Source organism: Microtus oregoni, unplaced genomic scaffold, assembly GCF_018167655.1.
Source record: "Microtus oregoni isolate MIOR12 unplaced genomic scaffold, Mior012 000002F_ref0000024, whole genome shotgun sequence".
NCBI classification, from domain to species: Eukaryota; Metazoa; Chordata; class Mammalia; order Rodentia; family Cricetidae; genus Microtus; species Microtus oregoni.
The window spans coordinates 85,636,540-85,658,956 of NW_024543061.1; the positions used below are offsets into that span (position 1 = coordinate 85,636,540).

The 22,417-nt window shown below is 44.6% G+C and overlaps 1 protein-coding gene across 2 annotated transcripts in view; it reads left to right on the forward strand.

Annotated features, from left to right (window-relative positions):
* The window catches only part of Sspn (sarcospan), a 47,576-nt gene that overhangs the window by 19,082 nt on the left and 6,077 nt on the right, over nt 1-22,417 (forward strand). Inside the window, exon 2 of one of the 2 annotated variants that reach the window (XM_041642726.1) lies at nt 18,700-18,786. The exons of the other annotated variant lie outside the window; for it this stretch is intronic. Coding sequence (XP_041498660.1) covers nt 18,700-18,786 — 87 coding nt within the window. The remainder of the gene's footprint in view (nt 1-18,699; nt 18,787-22,417) is intronic. 2 annotated transcript variants of the gene reach the window in all.

The following is a 22,417-nucleotide window of genomic DNA, read 5'->3' on the forward strand; positions in this document are numbered from 1 at the left end:
TCCATCATTTCCCCTTTTTCAGTTTAAACAAACAAACAAAAAAAGGCTTTAACTTTAACATAGCAAAATTACATATAACAAAACAGTTATCAAGTAAAAGTTACAATAATCTTTATCATAACTAAGGAAAACTATAACTATAACTAACTATTCTTAACTCCATCAAAGACTCCAGAAAGATACAATACTACCTAAGCAAACAAGAAAAAAGCAACTTTTAAAACTCTAGAAATGACAGAGACATCTTGCTGCCTGGACAGTCACCCAAAGTTCCTCTGTACCATTGGGGCATCCATCTTCAGCCTTCAGGCCCATGGTATCCAGCAGACATTTCCATAAAGCAGGAAAATTCAAAGTCAGTTCAGTCACTATCTGTTGTGTCCTGCAGAATGTTTCACAGACTCTTTCATGAATCAGGAACCCTAAAAGATCATCTCACCTTAGGCAAGTTCAGTAGTCCTCTCTCTGCGGGTTCTCTGTGTCCAGTTTATGCAATAGTCCAGGCAAGAACAGTTTCTTGCCCAAATGGCTATCAAACACCATAAGGTGCCTCTTCGATGCCCATCTTCCTCTTGAAGTAGATTGGTGCTGCCAGGAGCAGAGTGTCTCATTGTCATGAAAAGTCCTAAGTTATTAAAACATTAAATGCCATATTCTGCAATCTTTGAAAGACATGAAGAACGTCTATCTAAAATATATCTCTATATATCTAGAAAATCTAACTAACATGACTACAAGCTTTACTATTATCGATGATTATCCATTAACAACCTATATTTCTTAATTATACAGTACATATTTAAATGAACTACACAATCACAATACCTTAATCAAAATCAGAAACACTTATACATATAACAAAATTGACCTTAAATCTCTATCAATAAAGCAAAATCTATACTAATGTAAATTATTCATATCTATATCATATCCCCCTTTAAATGTAAAAGAACATTTATAAAATTTTTTGGGAATATGGGCGCAGTTATTTCTCTCCAAACTGCTTCCTGCTGAATGGGGGCGTCGTTAATTAGGTCTTTCATGGTATAACCTGTGTGCTAGTTTCATCTCAGTTGGCAGTTGAGCGAAGCAATTTTCTGAAGATGTTCACTGCAACCCTTCAGGAGGGCGTGGTCCATCATACCAAATCAGAATAGAAGAAATGAACAGCGTCTCATCCTCTGTGAAAGCAAAATAAGAAACTCCTTTCCAAAGTATCATATCCTTAGATCCAAATTCAAAATATCTATGTTGGATTAGTTCAGCAGCATTTATAAACAAATATCTTTTAGTAGCTTTTGCTCTTCCCTCAGCATTCAAACAATTCAAAGAGAGCATAATAGCATACAGTATCAAAATTCTCTGTTTATTTTCCATCTTATTGTGCAGCTGTGTTTTAACCTCTATTTTGTTTATTTTTACTTTTAACTCTTTGCTTTTTGAGACAGGTTCTCTGTATCTTTGACCTGAAGTAACTCTGTAGACCAGGCTGTCTTTGAACTCTCAGAGATCCGCCTGTCTCTGCCTCCCAGGCATTTGGGATTACAGGTGTACACTACTACACCTTGAACTCACAGAGATCTGTTTGTCTCTGCCTTCTAGGCACCGGGATTAAAGGCGTGTGCTACCACACACAACAACTCTCTTCCTTTTTTTTATGTTTTTTACTTTAAGAACTTCAACTTTTAGTCTGCATATATTTTTAACACACTGTAAACCATTTAAAAATTTTCTTTGTCTCTGAATCTCTCTTTACTGTATATCTCTCTTTTTCTGACCACACGAGTCTTTAATTTACCAAGCAATATCAGTAGGATTAAAGGCATGGCTTTGCCGGCTGGATCCAGCCCATTCCTTAGCTTTCCAGCCTCATGGCTGAGGTACTGGCTGTAGCCAGCAAGCGAGCTTCAGCAGCCTGTGCTTGCAAACCGCACAAACCGCCTGTGTAAAAGAGTCAGAGTTTGTCCTGGCAGGACAGCCCAGAAAGCCGGCATTTTTAAACGGCACAGCTTTTTTCCTGCTACGGCTGAAAACCGAAAAGCATGCGTTCAGCTTTTCGTCAACACCGTTTAAGTGTTCCGTTTAAGTGTTCCGTGGCAGGACCTCTTAATGAGCTGCAGGCTTTGCAGCTAAAGCTGAGTCAGGAAGCCTCTCTTAGATGAGGCGCTTGCTTGCCTCTGGCAAGCAGAGCAGAACTGAGAAATTGCTGCTACCAAGAAACCAGGCGCAATGCTTTCATTTTGTTCTAGAATTACTTCCCAAGCTGTCTCAGGCTTTATGTGGATACAGTTGTCCACACGTTGGGGGCCATATGTAGTAATATGGGGAGCGGCGGGGCTGCGTCCCCAACACCCCAGCCGCCTGCTAGCTTATGCCCGAAATAACAACACATAAACTGTATTCATTTAAACACTGCTTGGCCCATTCTCTTCTAGGCTAATTCTCACATATTAATTTAGCCCATTTCCAATCATCTGTGTATGGCACCCCAAGGTGCGCTTACCAGGAAGATTCTAGCCTATGTCCATCCTGGGTCGGAGCTTCATCCCGGGAGTGGGGCATGGCGTCTCTCTCAGGCGTCTGCTCCCGAGAGGAGAGCTGTCGAGTCTGAGCTCACTTCCTCTTCCTCCCAGCGTTCTGTTCTGTTTACTCCACCTACCTATGTCCTAACCAATAAAATGGGCCAAGGCAGTTCCTTTATTAGCCAGTGACCTTCCTCCATCAACGAAATCCCCACCAGGCTTTGACTTTCCTTTGCCAAGCACTGCATGAGTCTGAGACATCACAGAGAGAAAGCTGGGAGGGCAGCTCGCACATGCCAGATAGAAAGCCCTAGCTCTGCTCCAAACTCAGCTGCCAACAGGGGGAGCAACTAGGGCTGAAGATCAAGAGCCTTCCTGTGCCTCCTCTGGTGTGTGTGTGGACATGTGTGTGTTCATGTGTCCACAGCCTCCCTGTGCCTCCTCTGGTGTGTTTGTGTGCACACATTGTGTATACTCGTGTCCACAGCCTCCCTGTGCCTCCTCTGGTGTGTTTGTGTGCACACATTGTGTGTGTACACATGTCCACAGCCTCCCTGTGCCTCCTCTGGTATGTTTGTGTGCACACATTGTGTGTACACGTGTCCACAGCCTCCCTGTGCCTCCTCTGGTGTGTGTGTGCATGTGCGGGCACTTGTGTGTGCTCGTGTCCACATCAGGGGTCCACAGAGTATCTTGTGCAATCTTTTCCCTTACTTTGAGAGACAGGGTCTCTCACTGAACCTGGAGCTCACCAAATGGGCTGGACCAGAGAGCCACCTCCAGGACCAATCTTTCCCTGCCTTCCCGGTTCTGGGATTAGCCACAGACACATGGCCTTGCTGGGCTTTGTCCTGTGGGTTCTCAGGCTTGCTTGGCAAGGACCTTATTTACTGAGCCACCTTCCTCGTGACTGCCAACAGGAGTGCTCCCTGCATGCCGCCTTTCCTCGGGGGGGGGGGGGTGTGGCAAAAGGCCAGTAGGTGACTGGTTATTATGCGAATAAAGGATCTGCTAAGGTCCTGTGAAGAAGGACTCTGATGTCTGTCAGTGTAGAAATGAGCAACCACCCCTCAGCCGGGACTGTCATCCTGAGCTGTGAGACCCTTCCCATGGCATCTCACTCCGATGTTGTCTGGGAAGTGCTTGATGCAGCAATCTTTGTCACCTTGCCTTACAAGCCCCTTTATGATACGCTATCGTCAAAGCTCCTTCTCTTGAGTGGAGGATAATAGCCGGAGACAGAGCAATGGCTCATGTGTTAGCCACTCTGGAGGCCATGTTACCATGATAACTGTGGAGAATGCCATCCTGACTTTTTTACAAGGGGGACCCTGTTCAGACCGTGAGCCCTGGGCTGCGCCTTATCTCCTGGTCAGCTGTGTAGTGGAAGTTGTAAAAGCTGAGGCTGTTGTGGTCCCAGGAGAATCTCCAGAGAAAGGCGAAGGCAGGGCTGCCCTGCTTTCGGGGAAGAACGAGAGGGACGTTATCTTGAGTGGTGCACCCGAGACCACGAGAAGGGCAAACAAAGATGTCAAGGCAAAGAACCGAGGGGAAAAGAGGAGAGCTTTGCTGTGCATGAAGGAGGGAGCTCCGACGTTATCCTCAGGAGCCTCTTCTCGGGACAGCCATGTCCTGTTCTCCTGTTGTCTCTCCCCCACTCTGACCCTAAAGTAGAGATCCAAACACACCTGAAGAGGCAGTTTACTGGATGTTTACTGAAGGCTTCAGGGTTCTGAGACCAACTATGATTTTAAAAATGAACACGGGGTTGACCAAAGCGATTGTGTCCCGGAACCCTCCATAAATAATATCCAGTCAGTCATCAGACCCAGTGCGTCACAGATTTTTCCACATCGAGACCTCCCTGAAGCCTCACTCCCCTTCTCCCTGGCCTCGCGCCTCACAAAAGCCCTGTGTCTGGCTAGCCACCTTGTGGAGAGGCACACAGGACAGACTGCGGGCTGCTCGGGGACACTGACCTCCTCGTATTGAAAGGACAGAAAGATTCTCAAACACAAGGTTATGCTCACATCAATTACTTGATGTTCCTTTATAGCCAGCCTGTATATTTAAAAAAAAAAAAACGTCAGGTCGAGAAGCCACTCGATAGTGTGTTAAGAATCAAACACGATGGTTCATTTGCTCTGCATGTCATACATTGTACAGGTGAGTGGTTTTCTGTTAGTGTGCTATTCTCATGTATGAGTCTTGGGACCTCAGACCTTGTCTGCAGCCACTTCTTACTTTCGTTCTTTCCCCTCCCCCTCTTCCTCCCTCCTCCTGCTCCTCCTTCTCCTTCAAGATAGGGTCTCATTGGCCTGGAGCTCACCGAATTCTGGGCTAGCCTACCGACAAGCCCAGGGTTACCCATCTCCACACCCCTTGCTGAGATCACAGGCATGCACCCCACATCTGGCTCTTTGCTCCTGGGTTTGGGGGGACTTGAACTCAGGTCCTCACGCTTACAGGTTAGACACTTCACTGACTGTCACCCCAGCCTAATTGTTGGGAATTCCGATGGTTTTGGCTTTAAATTTTAGCGTGTGTAGGTGTATACATAAACACAAGTACTGACCTTCACTGGTAAGTTGATTCTCTGTGTGTTTACTAATTTTGGTTTGCCTTTCAGGAGGTGTTGTGTGGCAGCTCAGAGTGGCCTATCTGAGTGTATCCTCCAGGTGGTTTGGTCTTACCCAGCATTCCAATGGCTTCATAAGATCATATAACCGTTTCTCTTAGCCCACTTGTTATGAAGGTTCAGGCAGACTCAAAAGACATAGGACTTCATAATGAGCTTCCATGTTCCCATCCCCCAGCTTTGAAAATTATCAACTTCTGTATGTCCTCATAATTCTCTGTCTAACCATTTATAGTTATTTTGAAGTAAACCCCAGTCTTGGTGTCATTTTACACATAAATATTTTGCTATTTAAGTCAAATGGTAAAGAATATAACAATCAAATTCTAATTTCACTCATAAAATAATCTTACTAGAAACAGACCAGTGTTTAAGCATCCTTAATTAATTTGTGAATATTTCTTCATAGTTTCTTAAAGATCTAGTTGTAATTAGTTAATATGGTTTTTATTTCTCCTTCACTAAAACATTTGCCCTTTATTTTCCATGCCCCTATTATTTATTTATTGAAACAGCCAAGTGTTAATCAAAGTCAGTTTCATGTCTGTCTTAATAGGTTCCAGAATCATGCAGATAGTTTAGAAGACCTCACCCCAACCCTTGCCCCACTGGCCGAGACAATTCTGGAGCCATCAGATCTGGTGGTTAACCACTTTGTAGACTTGTCAGGACGCAGCCAAGCTAAAGGCGCAGGCTTGGTTCCTTGGTTCCATCTTGATGCCTAGAAGGATGCTCAGACCTGTCATGGACCTGTGTAGCTGTTAAATCCGGTCTCTTCTTACCCAGAAACGGCCACATCCTCCCACACTGTACCCCGCATCTCTCTAAGACCTTTCCCCTTATCAACTCATTTTATTTTCTTGCTAGTTAATATAAAGAATATTTGCTACGTTTAATCCGGTATTTTTTTTTTTTTTGATTTTTCGAGACAGGGTTTCTCCGTAGCCTTTGGTTCCTGTCCTGGAACTAGCTCTTGTAGACCAGGCTGGCCTCGAACTCACAGAGATCCACTTGCCTCTGCCTCCCGAGTGCTGGGATTAAAGGCGTGCGCCACCACCGCCCGGCTTAATCCGGTATTTTAAAGTGTTTTTATAAGGAGTTTTTATGTAATTTAGTCCTTGGTATTATACAAAATAAAACTACTTGATACTTTTAAAATCATATTTGGATCAACTTACTATTTTCTCAACCTTCCAGAGTTTTCTATAAAGGAATACAATATTTTTAGTTTACTACATTTTTGTAAGTCAATGAGCTAATATGTACAATATCAGGTCGCTTTTTTGAGTAAGGGCCGTATTGGACATGACTTAAGGAATAAATGAATTTGGCTGGATTCTAGACAACGGAGAGGCAGTACCCCAGGCAGATAAGAAAAGGGCATTTTCTGTCAACGGTCCAGTTTCTCTCCCATTGATACTTAGCCTAGTTTTCATCCATGACTTCTTTCTTGCTTCAAGATTCGGTTGTCTGTACATCTTCAATCTTTTGAGGATGTAAATGATGACCCTTCACCCAAATGCACGGAGCTGTGTTACACTGTGGAAAGACAACACCAAGAAGATGCTGGGGTAGACGTGGGTTCGTGAGAGTAACGAGACATGCAGGCAGAGAGCCCAGTGGCTTACAGCTGTGATTGCTTACAGTGGTTTTCAAATGAGCAGTCTCTAGGACGACAGCTTCTGAAGGCAAATGACAGGGCTCTGACCACCCTCCTGCAAGGTCACAAGTCAATGAGGTACCCCGTGGCAGTAGTTCCTGGGTGTGTAACTCATTTTCTCTACAGCTTTGTGTATAGTAGAAAAGAAGCCACTACTCTGAATCTGACTTATGAAATCAAGGTTGTTTTGTTTTTTTTGTTTTTAAAAAAGATTATAGTTAAAGCCCCAAGTCTGACGCCTGCACCAGTGCTCCCTGTCTCTTCCTGCCTGTTCACCCCTGAGCCCTGGAGCTCAGTCTTTGTGTTTGTTCCCCGTCACTTCTGTTCTCTGATAATGGCTTGCGCACTTAGTTTGGCTGGAACTGTTGTGTTGTGTTTTGTTTTAAAAAAAAATACTAATTTTGAATCTGTTATGGCCAGAAATTATTTTTTTCTATGAACATTTTCTTCCAGCATTTCTAAATGCTCGCCTCTATAAAATTATAATAGGGTGGGTTAATCAGAAACATACACAGCACACAGTGGTCACTGAGAGTGGCCTCTCTGGGCATTTGGTAACAAATTGGCCTATAGCAGAAGCGGAATGAAGCAGAAAGACAAGGTTTCTGTCACCTGGGTATTTGCTAACTGTTCACGTCAGCGTCACTGGAGAGCTGCCTGATGGTGGCCCTTGCAGGAGCAGGCCAGGCCACTCCATGAATGGATTCTTTTACCCTCTGGGTGGTGTTTATCAGCTGCCTTGCTGGGTGTTACACCAAGGCCTTTCCATATGTCGTCATGTTAACTCCTTCAGCAGTGCAGGGAGCAGACATCTCTGAGGCCCTAGACATGGAGGAGCTACCAGCTCCATGGCTGAGTCTCCGTCTTAAGCTGTACGGACCACCTTACTATGAAACCGTGGACAGTTGTTGCGTTTCCTTTGTTCTGTTCCCTTGGTCCATGCTTGTCACATATGTTGCTGTGAGGTCTTGGGTAATGTGCAGTGGATCTGTGCAAATTCACTGGTGTGTGTCTGTGTGTGTGTGTGTGTGTGTGTGTGTGCGTGCGTGTACGTGTGCGTGCATGTACACGCATGCATGCGCTCGAGTGTGCCTGTGCAAGCTTGCATATTGGAATTGTTGAGAATTACCCATTCTTGTGTCTCAGGCAAAACTGTCACTTAAGAGTGAATTGCTGTTTGGTGTCACTGTCCTGCTGGAGAGGAGTGTTGAGGTGCTGTCTGTAGCCCCACTCATTGCTGTGTTACAGCCCTCTTATTGGTGTCGAAGGACGTCCCTCCACTCAAGGCCATCGAGGCAGGGGTGTGGGTGTCACTCCGCGGTGCGTTAGGAGTGCGATGGTACATCTAAGATACAATGGGGTGCTTTCATTGATATGCATTGTTCGTTTCCAGCTCAGATGTCAGAGTAAGTGACTGGCAAAGACTGAGCTCGTGCGAGATGGAAAATGAAACGGTACCTGCGGCCGCTCCAGGCACGCTACTTAAAAGTCTTTGAGACAATCTATAAATTAGCCAGTATGACTTTCTCTACCGAGTATGAAATAAGCGAGACTCCCTGGCTGAGAGGAACCCCCAGTGTGTCACCCATGACTCAGCCATTCAGGGGAGGAGCGGGAGCTGGCAGGCTCCACACATCTCTGCCACTTGCTGCCAGGATTCCTCCAGGGAGACACCGTGGCCTGCGGTGGCGAGGAGACAGTGCGCTCGGACGAGTCCATGGTTAACTCTGGTGTTATATTCTGTGACGCCTACCATCAAGCCTTTGTTGACTTAATCTCATTAAGTTTTCCCTTCCTCTCCTATAAAACAGAACTAGTAGCAGTGGCTTCCGAGGACGCCTGTGAGTGTGAAGTAGAAGCCAGGTGTGGCACACACTTGTGAGACCACCACCTAGGAAGTGGAGTCGGGAAGGGTGGGAGTTTAAGGTCGTGTTTAACGGCATAGTTTAGAAGACAGGGCGTGTGGAATCAGCAGTCTCAGCTGTGAGACTGGCTAAGTTGACAGTACAATCGGGACCTTTTAATAGACTTTCAGTTTGGTCTCTGACGGGCACAATAACTATGGCATTAGTAATCACTAGCTAATGATATGTCAGCCGGCACTGGTGTCCTCTGTGTGGAAGGATTATCCCTGCTGCTTTCTTCACGTTTCTGTTAGTCATCAGATTAACTACTGCAACAAAGCGTCATTGCTTCTTTTTGCAGATGGTGGAACGGAGAACTCAGAGAATCAGTTAAAGCCAGGCATGGTGATTCATGCCTGCAACGCCAGTACTCAGGAGGTAGAGAGAGGAAGGTCTGAGTTCAAGGCTACCCCCAGCTACATAGCGACTTCCAAGCCAGCCTGGATTTCATGAGATTCTGTCTCAGATGGGGGATCAGAGGGCAAAAGACTTATGTCTAAGATATTCCATGAGTAAAGGGGTGGAGTCAGAATTCAAGCTGTGAAACCCGTGTTCCCACCACGCTGCTCTGGTAGCAAGAACAGGTTCATGCTTGGCTTTCAGCTGAGCCAAGCAGCTAGTTTTCATTTGTTAAAGGAACTGTGACCTAGTGTTTTGTGGTTTCAAATGTTATTCTTTCTTTCTTTCTTTCTTTCTTTCTTCTCTTTTGATCGTGAAGAATGCATTTCTGTGTCTTATTATTTTGCATTTGCCTAAACCCACAATGAAAAGTGATGTTGTAGCAAGCAGAGTAGACCCGAGAAATTGTTGCTACCAAGAAAACATGCTTTACTCTTTCCCAAGCTTTCTCAGGCTTTCAGTGGATTCAGTTGTCCACACGTCTGGGCGCCAAAATATAACGGCGTAAACGAATGCAGACAGATTGTAAAAATATATACTGCTTTAATGGAGAAATAAACTTACAGAACTACTGTTCCTGCGGAGACCAGGAAAGCAGAAGCAACAGCTGGGGACACACTCGCCAGATTTATAGGTAAACATTAACCCGAGGCGAACACGCCCCCTAAGGGGCGGGACTTATCCCTACATGATGTGATAACAAATGCAGAGGATGTCCTTCACAATCTCACTGTGCTTAAACTCTGTCTGGTTAACTCCAAAAGCTGCATCTCTAACAAATGATACATGGCAAAAAGAGATATAACTGTTTCAATGACTATAGCATTATGAAACGGATAAAGATTTGACAATAATTGGGAGGGAACATAGTATTGGCTGCTTATTTCACAAGGGGATGTGAATTATTCCTTTGTTCATTGTTTCCATGTTGCATACACTACCTTCCTATTACCCATTTAGCAGATATACAGGCTACCAAATCAACTGTCTTTCTAGTATAGCATATATTCAACTAATTCTATTTTATTTACTAATGCTCTTGGCATACTGGATGCTGATAACTTTATTATTGTACATTGTTATGTGTTGTATTTTGTGATTAATCTGATGCCATACTTTGACAAATATATCATGATATATTTGTGATAGATAGGTAGATAGATAGATAGATAGATAGATGGGTAGATATCTAGAAGATAGATAGATCGATAGATAGATGTAAGTGGGTGGATGAATGGATGTATAGATAGATAGATGGGTAGATAGATGATAGATATATGATGGATATAAATATAGAAAGATACATAAATGGGTGAATGAATAGATATAGATAGATGATAGATAGATAGATAGATAGATGGATAGATAGATAGATAGATAGATAGATAGATAGATACTACCTGCTATCTCAAGCATCTGATGGGTCCTCAGAATATATCTCTCATAGATAAAGATGGACTAGAGTGTAGTGGGATTTGTCTTTGGTGCTCTCCTGTGCCCCTTTGTACTGAGTCTGTGCTTCTTTCAGGGATTCTAAGCAGTTAGTAAAGTTTGATATAAGCCAACCTCACTGGGTGAGCAGCTGCTCCCATCAAAGCAGAGGCAGATGTGGTGGGAAGGGAGTGTGGAAGGGGAGCCTGGCATCTCATCAGTCTCTTTGTGTATTGTGAAGTCCACCATGGTAGAGTCTACTCCATGGGAGTGACTGAAAGTGGCAAACTTCTCCAAGCCATCGTGGAACAATGACTGTCACACCCCTGAAGATGTGGTCCGATTTTGGAAAAGATCACTTTGCTTTGATCTGATATGGGTGATAACTGTCCAGTGTATCAGAATGACGTGTAACATAACACGTGCTGATAGTTCAGAGACTCCCTGAACCCTCCTAGTAAAAAGGTAAATGACCAATAGCAAGGTGGAGGCAGGATGGTGGGGGTTGGCAGGCAGAGAGGATGAGTAGGAAGAGAAATTTAGACTCAAAAGAAAAGAAGAGAGAACGATGGGGAAAGAAGAGGAAGCCAGCCAGGGGCAGCCAGCCAGGCAGTCACCAGCCAGTTACTAAGTAGGACATACAGAATGAAAGAAAGGTTAAAATCTCTGAGGTAAAATGTAGATGAAGAAAAACCAATTGATATGAGTTATAAGAGCTAGGGGGAAAAGCATAAGATAAGGCCACACATTCATAATTAATATTAAGTCTCCACATCATGGTTTGGGGGCTGATGATCCAAGAAAGCCTGCTACATTCTACATGGCGCTGAACACAATATAAGTGGCCAATGATAATACATACTGTTTTCACCATTTGTAAATAAATCTCTACAGTGTTCTGTTGTCTTGATAGACCCCACGCAGACACTTAAGGGATTGTGTTTACACCTGGACCTGTGTGTCTCAGTGGTGTGGGAGGTCCATTTGTCTATGTGTTGCTTTTATTGGCTAATGAATAAAGAAACTGGCTTGGCCTGATAGGGTAGAACAGAGCTAGGTGGGGAAAACTATAAACGGAATGCTGGGAGAAAGGAGGCGGAGTCAGAGAGAAGCCATGGAGCCTCCAGAGACAGACTCTGGGCACTTTAGCCAGTAAGCCACTGTCACGTGGCAATAGACAGATTAATAGAAATGGGTTAAATTAATATGTAAGAGATTAGCCAATAAGAAGCTAGAGATAATGGGCCAAGCAGTGATTTAATTAATACAGTTTCTGTGATTATTTTGTGTCTAAGCTAACCGGGCAGCCGGGAACCAACCATCAGCCTCCTGCTACATCTCAGGGTGTGTGGCCCAGGACCAGCAGCAGCAGGATTAGAATTTGTTAAGAATTCTGATTCTGGGTCTCAACCCTAGACCTGTCGAATCAGAAATTGAGAAGATGGGTTGGATCAAGTTTTTTAGGTGATTCTGAACCAGGCTTCTTGGCCTTCTCTAATGAGGAAGCAGCAGTGAGAATCGAGTAAGAAAAACAAAAATCCCCAGCCATGCTTACATATTCCCTGCAGTCCTGAAATCGCGATCCAATAAGCAGCCTTTAAGAGTTCTTTTGCTATTTCTTAGTATCTACTTTCCTGGCACATTATTTGTTAACAAGTCTCTAGAGTAAGACAACAAACATCACACTGAGACTACTATACATTTATTTGTTGAAAATGACTCCAAATAGTTTACCTTCCCTCACATGATGTAGGTGACATCTATAGACAGTTCCTTCAGAAAAATCCAGTGAGATGCAGCTGCTCCTCTTCCACCAGTGGTCCATTGACTTCGTGACCATAAGAAGACGTTAAGTCTCATTGTTACAATATTTACTGCGTGGAAGCACTTTGCATCCAGTCCTTACAGAAATCGGGTCACGTTTCACGTTTACGAGTGATCCATGGGGCCAGGAAGGAAAGAGAAATAATAAGAGGTATTTGACAGGAGACGTTTATATCTCTCAGTAACCTTGCCTAGCATCTCTGTCAACAACACTGAGTGAAGAAAACAGATAAATTGAAGGTAGGGAAAATGTCGCAAGGCCAGAATTCTAATGTTTCGGGTGGTACCTTCTTGCCATGACAAAATGGAGAAGTATCTTATCCATGTATCTCTCTGCCTTGCTTTAAGGGATGCATCTGCAGCCCGTGATGTCAGCAGGGCCACTGTGTGGCAAGACCTAGGACCCTCTGTCTGGAAACAGACCTGACATTCAGAGAACATTCTAGCCCTGCTTAGCTCTCCAGCACACAAGAAGCAGACTTTCCCCTGTGCAGACAAAACTGTCTCTCTATAGGTTGTGGGGTTTAGAAGCAAAGAGATTGTAGATGCGTATGTCTAAAAATAGGTTAAAATTATTTTTATCTTTTGATCCTTTCCATTCTAACGAACACTTCAAGGTTTTCTTATTAATAGAGTTATCTACCAGTGGTGGACCTACCTCCCCAAGCCTTCAGTGACCCGGGCCCTGTTGCTTCTTAGTACTGATGTTCAGGGCTCTTGGCACTGTCTTCTCGGGCTTCCTATAGTATGGCACGACCTGGCCCACCTGGACCTGTGTCTGGTCCAGTGAGTAACTTCTGAAATGCCCCCCACTAATGTCCACTTCATACTCTTGGGCCTCCTTTCACCGTATGAAATGGGAACTTTGGCCCAGATTCCAGCAGATCTTGCATTAGCATGGCCTTACCCTTCCCTGTCTGGAATCCAGAACACCCTGTCTTCTGAGCATGTCCACATCCTGCCAGCTCAGGAAGTGGGCCCTTCAGTCTGGCATGAGAACTCTAGTTCTTTCCCTAATGCCATCGAGCCTTTAGCTTGAAATATTCAATAAAAAAATATTTCTAGGACATCCTTGTGCACACTACCAATAAGAGGGAAAAAATTGTTAGTCCATGCAAGGCTGTGGGTAAGAAGACCCACTCTCAGCTGATACAAGCTAACTTATTAGCATAAGTTGAGTTTGCTCAAGCACTATAACCATATGACACAATGCACCAACGTTAAAAGAAATATATTTGAGGTACTTTCTGCACAAAGTGGGCAACTTGGACGGCTTTCTATTTTCACTAGATTCTCTAGTTGGGCCAGTATTTCCTACAATTTTAACTGCCTCGTATAGGTACATGACAAACATTCCAGCATCCATCTTCCTCCAGGGAGCTTCCCCCAGCCCCCATGAGGTCAGTTACACCATCTGTACATTCCCACAGCTAACATGATGTTGACGCCGCCATTGTATTGCAACTTGACTCTACCAGGCTGGGTCAGTCTGGAGTGAGACTGGTTTTGGTCTCTCAGTTCCCAGAGTCGAGTGTAGAGCATGTAGCCCTGATGTCAGTGGACGGATAGGTGGCGTGCTGTTGATGTGGTCAGGCATGACCATGCTAGGCAGTGTCTTGCTGGAGCTCAGGCCTAGTGAAGGTGACACAGGAGGGGCTCTTTGATGTAGAGGGTCTGTGATGGTGTTTAAGATGCTGGCCAGTCTGTCTTGCTCCTTAGAAGGTATGTGTCTCGTAATAAGAGGGAGAGCTTGGCAATTGCGATTTCAGCCCAGCATCCTCCACGGACCAAGACAATTATGTGGGAGAAATCTCAATTCTGTTGGCAGAAACTGAGGCGAAAGCCCAGGCAAGTACTTCAGGATGTGACAGAAGTGAGTTGGGAACATTCTGCCTGGCTTGCTGCTGCTGAAAACAACACCAAACAAGGTTCCTTTGGTTCAGTTCTGCAGACTCTCCATGTGAGGGTAGGTAGTGAACCCCTACAACCTTGTCAAACTTGCGCTGGATTGGAACTCTTAAAAACGTATTTAAAGACATGAAAATGAAGTAGGGGGTGGTTGCAAAGAGAAAGGGGTCATTGGGATGAGAGGGGCGGTGAGGGGAGTGGATGAATGCTGTGGGAAAATGTCACTTGTATTTTCTTTTTCTTTCTTTCTTTTTTTTTTCTTTTTTTTTTTTCGAGACAGGGTTTCTCCGTAGTTTTTGGTTCCTGTCCTGGAACTAGCTCTTGTAGAACAGGTTGGCCTCGAAGTCATAGAGATCCACCTGCCTCTGCCTCCTGAGCTCTGGGATTAAAGGTGTGTGCCACCACCGCCCGGCACTTGTATTTTCAATAAACGCTCATTGGCCAGTAGCCAGGCTGGAAGTATAGGTGGGGAAAACAGGCAGGAAGTAGAGACGGGGCAGCGAGAATTCTGGGAAGAGGGAAGGTTCAGTCTGCAGTCGTCACCCAGACGCAGAGCAATCAAGCTGTGACTGCCTCACAGAAAAAAGGTACTAAGCCACGTGGCTAATACAGACAAGAATAATGGGCTAATATAAGTTATAAGAGTTAATAAGAAGCCTGAGCTACTAGGCCAACCATTTTATGATTAATGTAGACCTCTATGTGTTTCTTTGGGCCTTTACAACTGCAGGAACCAATCGGGACAGAAACCTCAGCCAACAGATGAATGTGATTAAGACTTACTATATGTGTGTATGAAAATATCATGATAAGATCTGTTGTTGTATATTATTATACATGCTGATAAAACAATAAATTTTGCCAGGTGGTAGAGGCACATGCCTTTAATCCTGGCACTCAGGAAGCAGAGGCAGGAGGACCTCTGTGAGTTTGAGACTAGTCTGGTCTACAGAGTGAGTTTCAGGGCTGGCTCTAAAACTATACAGGGAAACCCTGTCTTGACAAATAGAAAAGTAAAATAATAATAATAAATTTAAAAAGTGCTCAAAAGGACTTTCTCCCGACTTAGCACGACCTGCACAGCCTCTCACCTCCCCCGCCAGCACCTGCGTGTCCTGTGCTGCAGAACCGCCTCCACACATCTTACTTTGTTTTCGGTTCACATCTCCTCAGTCCGGCATGCTTACGGTTCCAATGGTGTGCCTCTCTAGAATATCACCTGGAGCTTACAGTGGTCCTCCTGCCTCACCTCCAGAGTGCTGAGATGACAGGCAGGGGGCCACCACACCCAACTAATGACCAGTCTTGCTCAGATTGCTGAAAGAGTGTCTCAGGATCTTCATCGTATCAGCAAACATCTCTGCCCATCTTCCTGAAATGTATCTGAAGCCACGCCCCTTCCCTGCTGGAGACCCCAGCCACCTCCTCATCACCCCTCTGTCCTCTATCTCTACCCTGCCTTTTCCACGCTACATTTTGTTACAGTTATGCTGTGGGTCTCTGTCTGTTATGGTAGGATGCTCTGCTCTGTCCCATTGCTGGGCTGTGGCTCCCGAATCTGCCTTCAACCAGGCTGCCTGCAGTGTGGTTCCTGGATTCCCCTCATTTCCCCAGTACCCACTTGACAGGGTTCTGTGATGATGACATGAAGAAAGACACAGAAGGCCCTTAGACAGGCTGCTGTGGCTGTCACTATTATTAGACCTTTTCAAGCCCAAATTTTAAGGGAAGCCTTCTATATTTTCCTATTAGATTTCTTTAAACTTTTATAATTTTCTGAATGGCATGGAACAAAAAATGTTCTTCCTTAGAGAGAGAGAGAGAGAGAGAGAGAGAAAGAGAGTTTATTTCAGACTCTACTGGATATACACTAATCAGATTAAATTCAATTTATCATTGTAAATGTTCTGAGCTATTTTTTTGAGCTGAGATCCTAGAGGTATTTTTTCTTTTTTTTATAGGTTATCTTTCTTTTTTATTGTTTTTATTGAGCTATACATTTTTCTCCACTCCCCTCCCTTCTTCCCCTCTCCCCTTTACCCTCTCTCCTATAAACCCAATGCTCCCAGTTTACTCAGGAATAAATTGTCTTTTTCACCTTTCTGTGTATATCCATTTATGTCTCTCTTAGGGTCTTCTGTTTTGTCTAGTTTCTCTGTGGTTGTGGCCTGTAGGCTGTTTTTTTTTTTTAATGTCCAAAAGCCACTTCTGAGTGAGGACATATTATATTTGTCTTTCTGGGTCTGAATTACCTCACTCAATGTGTTTTTTTTCCTAGATTTATCCATTTGCCTGCAAATTTCAAGAGGTCATTATTGTTTTCTGCTGTGTGGTACTCCACTGTGTAAATGTACCACATTTTCCTTATCCATTCTTCAGTTGAGGGCCATCTAGCTTGTTTCCAGGTTCTGGTTATGACAAATAGTACTGCTATAAACATAGTTGAGCACTTGTCTTTGTGGTATGATTGAGTGTGGTATTTCTGGGTCTTTTTTTTTAAGATTTATTTATTTATTTATCTGTTATATACACACTGTTCTGCCTGCATTCCAGAAGAGGGCACCGGATCTTATTACAGATGGTTGTGAGCTACCATGTGGTTGCTGGAAATTGAACTCAGGTCCTCTAGGAAGAGCAGCCAGTGCTTTTAACCTCTGAGCCGTCTTGAGGAAGGTTGTTTCCTGATTTTCTGAGAAAATTTCATACTGAAATCCAAAGGGGCTGTACACTCCCACCAGCAATGCAGGAGTGTTTCCCTTACCCCGCATCCTCTGCAGCATAAGCTGTCATCACTGTTTTTGGTCTTGGCCATTCTTTCAGGTGTAAGATGGAATCTCAGAGCTATTTTTATTTGCATTTCTCTGATGGCTAAGGATGTTGAACATTTCCTTAAGTGCCTTTCGGTAATTTTAGATTCCTCTGTTGAGAGTTCTCTGTTTAGGTCTGTACCCCATTTTTTATTGTATTATTTGTTCTTTTGATGATGTCAAGTATTTGAGTTCTTTGTATATTCTGGAGATCAGACCTCTGTCTGATGTGGGGTTGGTGAAGATCTTTTCCCATTCTGTAGGCTGTCGTTTGTCTTGTTGACCGTCTCCTTTGCTTTACGGAAGCTTCTCAGTTTCAGGAGGTCCCATTTATTGTTTCTCCCAGTGTCTGTGCTACTGGGGTTATATCTAGGAACTGGTTTCCTGTGCCGGCTTTCTCTTCTATGAGGTTCAATGTGGTTAATTTTATGTTGAGGTCTTTGATTTATTTGGACTTAAGTTTTATGTATAGCAATAGATATGTATTTATTTGCATTCTTCTCTATGTTTATATCCAGTTGTGCCAGCACCGTGTGTTGAATATGCTTTGTTTCTATTTTATATTTTTGGCTTCTTTGTAAAGCATCAGGTATTCGTAGGTGTGTGGATTAATTTATATCTTAAATTTGATTCCATTGGCCCTCTTGTCTGTTTTTATGCCCCTACCAGGCCATTTTCAGCACTGTAGCTCTGTAGTAGAGTTTGAAGTTAGGGGTTGTGATGCCTCCAGAAGTTCTTTCCTGGGTTTTTTTGTTGTTGTTATTGTTGTTTATCCATATGAAGTTAAATATTGTTCTTTCGAAGTCTGTAAGGAATTTGCTGGGATTTTGATAGGCATTGCATTGAATGTATAAATTGCTTTTGATAAGATTGCCATTTTTACTATGTTAATTCTACCGACCCAAGAGCATGGGAGAGTTTTCCATTTTCTGGTGTCTTCTTCAATTTCTGAACTCTCTTCTAAAGTACCAAATACAGAGGAACTTAATAAATACTGGATAAATTGAAATAATGTCTTTGCTATTTTAAAACCATATTCCACTGTGCTAGATAGATGGTTCCACGTTTAAAAGTGCATGAAGTTGGGTGGTGGTGGCGCATGCCTTAAATCCCAGCACTGGGAAGTCAGAGACAAACGGATCTCTGTGAGCTCAAGGCCAGCTTGGTCTACAAGAGCTACTTCCAGAAAGCTAGGGCTGTTACACAGAGAAACCCTGTTTTGGAAAACAAAAACAAACAAACAAAAAATTGCAGACATCTCAGGCAGAGGACCTACCCTAGTTAGGTTCCCAGCACCCATGTTAGATAACTTACAACTGCCTACAGTGCCAGCTTCAAGGAATCTGACGCCCTCTTCTGGCCTCTGAGGACACTGCATTCATGTACACATATCCACACATGGAAACGCAAACACGTACTGAATTCAAAATAGTAAAACTCCATCTTTAAATTGTGTTAGTGAAAACCTGTAGCACATAATAAATAAAACGAAGTGAAGGGCTTGGCAGTGTGGATGATCCTGGGGGAGGTACCCTGAGCTCAGAGTTGCTGGAGTCCTGACGTGCATGCTCCAATAATGTTCCGTGTACTGTGTTCCCTGCCGCAGGTCTGCGTGGTGGCCTACCTTGGGCTGTTCATGCTCTGTGTGTCATACCAAGTTGATGAGAGGACATGTGTCCAGTTTTCGATGAAAGTAAGTTGTTTCTCCTTTTTTTCAGAATCATTACTTAGGAAGAAACGTGAGTCAAAATGAAAGAGTGCTTCTCAGTGTTACATGTCTGATGAGTCTAGAAACTTCGCTTTCAGGCAGCCCAAATGTGTTTTAGGAGGATGTTGGTCCAGACACAGAGGTAATGCCAGTCCTTTTACTAATTTCCATGAGTTAGGTGGTTCCCAGAGCACGTGAAGTGGGAACTCCAATGCTCCTAAAAGGAGTATTGAACAGTCACCAGCTCAAGGAAAACCTTGGGCAGGGAAAGGTCTCTCTGGGTGCCCACTTCCATATCTTGGGGTTAGTTGGATGGAATATTTCAATAATAAAGCAATCTGAGTGTATTTCCTCTTGTCGATGGGATCACTGAGACAGAAAGGGCATTGGGTGAAGTCAGTGGTCCTGCCAAGAGTCTGTGGGAAACTGTGCATGGTTTGATGGCTTGGCAATTGTCTGTCTCTCGTTGCTGTGAACTTTTTGCCTGTAGTGGAAAGCGTATTTGGTTGCAGTCTCTTTAAGTACACAGCAGATTATACTTAAACACTTCCGTCAGAGGGGAGGAGCGTAGAGCAACCTGAGCAGCCTGGCTGGTGGGTTTCAGTGGCATCGCCAAGGATGGAGACCGCTCTGTATGTTTCTCTTGTCCCTCTGCCATTGACTTTTCTCCTGGGTGTGTTCTTTGCTACAGTCGGGAAGCATGAAACCCAAGAGTAAGTCAACAATGTCATTTAAAAGCCACAAAGATACAAGATAGGATGTGTTAGTGGATGTAGCTTGGTTGGTAAGGCGCTTGCCTCATGTGGGCAAAGCCCTAGATTTGACTCCCAGCACCGAATAAATGAAGCCTGGTGGCACAGGACTGTAATCTCTCCATTCATGAAGTAGAAACGGGGATGGGGATCGGAAGTGCAAGGCCAGCCTCAGCCGTATATGGTGTTGGAGACCAGCTGAGCTACACGGAATCCTGTCTCAAAAGGAGGAGGAGGAGGAGAGGGAAAATGTAAGATACTTGAAGATGGTGGTGTAAAAAGCAATGTGCTCATTTGGAGGATGGATGTGCCTCATCATGTGGGTGCTGGGAACTGAACCTGGGTCCTCTGGAAGAGCGGCAGGGTTCTTAACCCCTGAACCCTCTCTCCAGCCCTGGAATGAACTTTTTTGATAGAAGGATTTTTTTTTTTTAAGAAGTCAAGAGAGAGCAGACACCAGTTCAGGCTCTTTTATGCTGAGGCTGGCCAGACAGCAAGGCAAGGTGATAAGAAGAAAGCACCTTGACTTCCTCACTCCCTTCGTGATTCCTGAAAAAGCAGGGGTGAAGCCTCACTTTAAGTGAGTCCCCCTACCAGGCATCTCAACAACTGTACCTTAAAAAATATGGGGGAGGGGTAGGGGGAGGGAAGAAAAGAAAGAGAGTGACTGGCAGTGTCAGGCAGGCTGCAGACCCCACGGAAAGACCTCATTAGCTCTCTCCTTTCTCGCCAGGACAGACACAGACAGGAGGCCCTTCCTCCTCCCGGAAGGGGACCTTCAGCCAGACTGCTGCCACAGCAATCTAAGATTCTCTCTGTGGCATCTTCTGTCCTAAAACAACTTTGCCCAGGCCCCATCAGGACACAGTTGATGTCCCCATGTTTCCCATGTTGTCTTAGGGGAGTGAAATGGCCCTTCAGGAGGCGCTTGTCAGTGCATGGCTGCATTTTCACCCTCTATCTCTGAGCCAAGCTTTTAGTTTATTTTCTCTTATTGGGTGTCCTGGTAAACAGGCCAGACCATCATGCTACAGTGATGGAGTCTTCTGGTACAAACTCACACATGCACACTGTTCACACACACATACATACAAACACATACTCATACACATAAAACCACACCCACATACCCACACAAACACATACACATGCACACTGCTCACACACACACACACACACACACACACATATACAAACACACACTCATGTACACACTCAGACACATAAACACATGTTGTTGGAGCCTGTTCATTTGTTCCTGGTCACTTAGATCTGAAATAACCACACAGAAACTATGTTATTTGCAATACTGTTTGGCCAATAGCTTAAGAGTATTTCTGGCTAACTCTTACATCTTAAATTAATCCATTTCTCTTAATCTGTGCATTGCCACGTGGCTGTGGCTTACCGGCAAGATTCAGCACGTCTGTCACCCCCTCCCCAGTGGCTTCATGGCTTCTCCTTGACTCCGCCCTCTTTCTCCCAGAATTCAGTTTAGTTTTCCCCACCTAGTTCTGTTCGTCTTTGCCATAGGCTCAAACCAGTTTCTTTATTCATTAATAAAAGACAGAAGGACTTCCCATACTAAACACACACTCACAAACACACAGTCACACATACAAACACACTCTAACACACACTCACATGTACACAAACATATCAAAACTCAGACACACACATCCACATGCACACACGCATGCACAAACACATACATGCAGGCGCACACTCCCCTGCTCTTAGACCAGGAGAGCACCAGCATGTTTGGACTCTGCCTCTGCACCTGGAAGGTCACTGGGTGTGGACCCTCCCACCTGCCCTCGGGGTGCTCTCCTGCCTTTGCTTGGGCTGCTGAGGGGAGATCATTAAATCCAAGCAGACACCCCCAACCCCATGCCACCAATTGAGACAGCCTCAGCAGGTTCCAATTACGGCAAGGCAGGAGCAAGCCTGGGGATTACATAAGCACAGAGCTGGCCTCCAGGGATGTTCTGCAGGGACACCCACACAGTCTGCTGCCACATCCCAAGGTCACTCCACACACCTGCCTTCATTGATCTTATTCCCATTGTGTGGGCAAAACAAGGCGCCTGGCTTTAAACTGTGGATTTCAAGGCAGGAGCCTGTTGCTGTGAGGCAGGGGCCTTGCCGATGTCACCAGCAGGCCTGAGTGTCCAGCTGTGACCCAAGAGACAAGAAGCTCTCCTGACTTCGATGGGTGCCCAGGTCACTTTGCTGAGGGATGTGGCACTTCTCAGCCCCTGTCCCTGAGCTGCTGGGTTCTGTGTATTAAGGAGCTAGATTACAATTCAGCAACCTCTGTGTTTGTGTCAATGTTTATCCCTTCTGCAAGCCAATCCACATTGTTCGGCCCACCTGATAGAAAGCAAGGCAGATAGTAGAGCCAGTCCTGGGGATTCCTGGAAATGGCAGCCTCCTTCTCCGCTGGTTTAACTCCTGTGCCCTTTGGAGAGGTCGACTCTTGGTCCTCATAGTGATAACAGGAAGTCAGGTTAGAAGCAGCACTCCACATTTGCAGGCGAAGAGATATGGGTTAAAATGTCCAGCAGAGGAGTCCCATGGTAGCGTTCAGGAGTGAAATAACTAGGTGACTGGCCCAGCCCGGCCCAGCTGCTGGTTCATGTCCTCCACGTTGTCTCCTTGTTAAATGGTCTTTGGCAACTAAGTATCTGAGCCAAAATGTATCATTTAAACATTTTTAAACTGAATTTTATTTATTTATTGTCTGTGTCTGTGTGCTATGATGTGTGCAGACAGGCCAGCGTGCATTCTGTGGGGCATTGGCTTACCCTCCCACCATGTGGGTCCCAGGTATGGAACTCAGGTCGTCAGACTTGGTGGCAGGA